Here is a 1,795-nt window from a genome sequence, read left to right as displayed (position 1 = left end):
GAAAGCTCGGGTGTAGAAATTGCTTCGGTCACCGTTTTGGACACCGCCTGGAGATGTCTTGTGTTTATGTTTGATTTGTTTGATTTGTGCCGCCGCTCCACTCACAGCGCCGGACGCACGCCCACAAACAGCAGCACCCTGAGGGCGATGCGCTTGTGCAGGTTCCAGTGCTCCACGGCCACCGCCACCATCAGTCCCCCCACAAACAACAGGTTCGTGTCCTTCAGGTACTGCATGCACACCTGAAAGGAAGCCGAAAGGAGCCGCGTAAGACCCCCGCGGCGCCCGGCGGAAGCCCATCGTAACCCCCTCGTAACCCCTCCGCCGCGCTTTCCCCACTCACGTCCTTCGACTGCATCACGCCGAACAGGGGAAGAGGAGCGCGGGGAGCAGCGCGGTCACGGCCAGCGGCAGGGCCTCCGTGCACCAAAACACGGCCATCAGGATGATCACATAGGCGCACGCCGCCTCCTGCAACACAAGCGAACCAACAAACATTACACACGGACACACGTGCAAGAATGGCACTTCCCGGAAACGTGCCATTATCTGAAAGAACAAAACAGGGCAGTGTATTTATGGTGGGCCTATTACATAATCTTTGATTGCCGGGCGGTGCGAGATGAGGCTACGATAACTCTAAGGGGGTCAAAGTTTGATGTCCTGTCTTGTAATGGTTCGCCTGTTCATACACATGACAAGAGGTGCAGGCTCTTGTTTCAAGTGGAAATCGGCAAAATAGCCTGTGCTGGGTGGACGACACCACAAGTCCCAGATTTCATTCCATTCCCTCGTCCTCGATCTGAAGTCCCATTCTTTTCTTAAAGTTTGCCTTCTTCTGATCGATTGGATTTGTTGGTGGAGATTTTATTATTATTTTTTTTTTTAAGTTTCAAGGGCACAGTAAGCCCGTCAAATTAACAGTGGCTGCCATTCACTTCTCGCTTTGGAGTTTTGCCGGGAAAGGCGGACCACGCCACATTAGCGGCATATAGAGGAGAACATGCATACCGCAAATACATTGTAATGGCTGTTTCAACCAACAAAGTTTTAACAAGTTAATCACTACTTTAAAGGGGTTGTTGGGCGTCATGGTGTGCCTGCAAAACGTAATGAACAGCCACATTTCCAAACAAAAAAGAACAAAAAAAAAAACAACCTGTGGATTTAGTCATCCCTTCATGGTATTTTTTGCGCAGAGCGGGAAGCATCGGAATTGGGGCTGACTATCACAACATGCTTGCAGCCACTGACATGTAGCAGTGGAAACACGGAGACGGGCCCCGCTCCATGTTCCCACGGTGGACTGACCCTTCCTTCATGCGAACAACAAAGGGTTAAAACAACACTGGACAGCTCCCATCATGCACCGTGGAACACAGGGAACCAGGGACACGTCAGGTGCAAGTTTTACACAAATAAAGTGTTTGAATCGAAAAATCGAAAACAAACAAGGAAAGCAGACATAACGCGTGTACACATACAGTACATGACAAAATTGCCATACAGTGGAAAAAAAGTTAATAATTGAACCACGTTCAAAAAAAATTAGTTAATTAAATGTCATTACTATAAAGTCTTAAAATTCAATTGAAGTTTTGTGAATCAATACTTCGAGTTCATTTTTTTCTCTTTATTCTGCCCCCCCCCCCACCCCCCTTTTTACAATATTTAAAAAAAAACAACAACCTTTTTTTTCTGTCTATAAATTTCAACCTAGATTGCATGAATATGTCCTTCACATACCGTTGAGCCGACGACCAGAGGCAGTGGAAGGAGTAAAACGGGAGTAGAG

At 47.5% G+C, this 1,795-nt stretch overlaps 1 protein-coding gene across 1 annotated transcript in view; it reads right to left on the bottom strand.

Annotated features, from left to right (window-relative positions):
• slc13a5b (solute carrier family 13 member 5b) overlaps positions 1–1,795 on the bottom strand; it is a gene marked incomplete at its 3' end in the record, with an annotated part of 6,191 nt that extends 4,396 nt beyond the window's left edge. The window contains 4 exon segments of the mRNA XM_080006693.1: positions 111–242; positions 344–369; positions 372–471; positions 1,747–1,795. Of these exon segments, the coding sequence (XP_079862819.1) occupies positions 111–242; positions 344–369; positions 372–441 (228 nt within the window). The 5' untranslated portion in view covers positions 442–471; positions 1,747–1,795.

The sequence above is a fragment of the Zeus faber genome (assembly GCF_960531495.2).
Source record: "Zeus faber genome assembly, chromosome: 9".
NCBI lineage: Eukaryota > Metazoa > Chordata > Actinopteri > Zeiformes > Zeidae > Zeus > Zeus faber.
The sequence above is the reverse complement of the archived record's forward strand: the minus strand, read 5'-3'. Positions and strand labels throughout refer to the sequence as shown.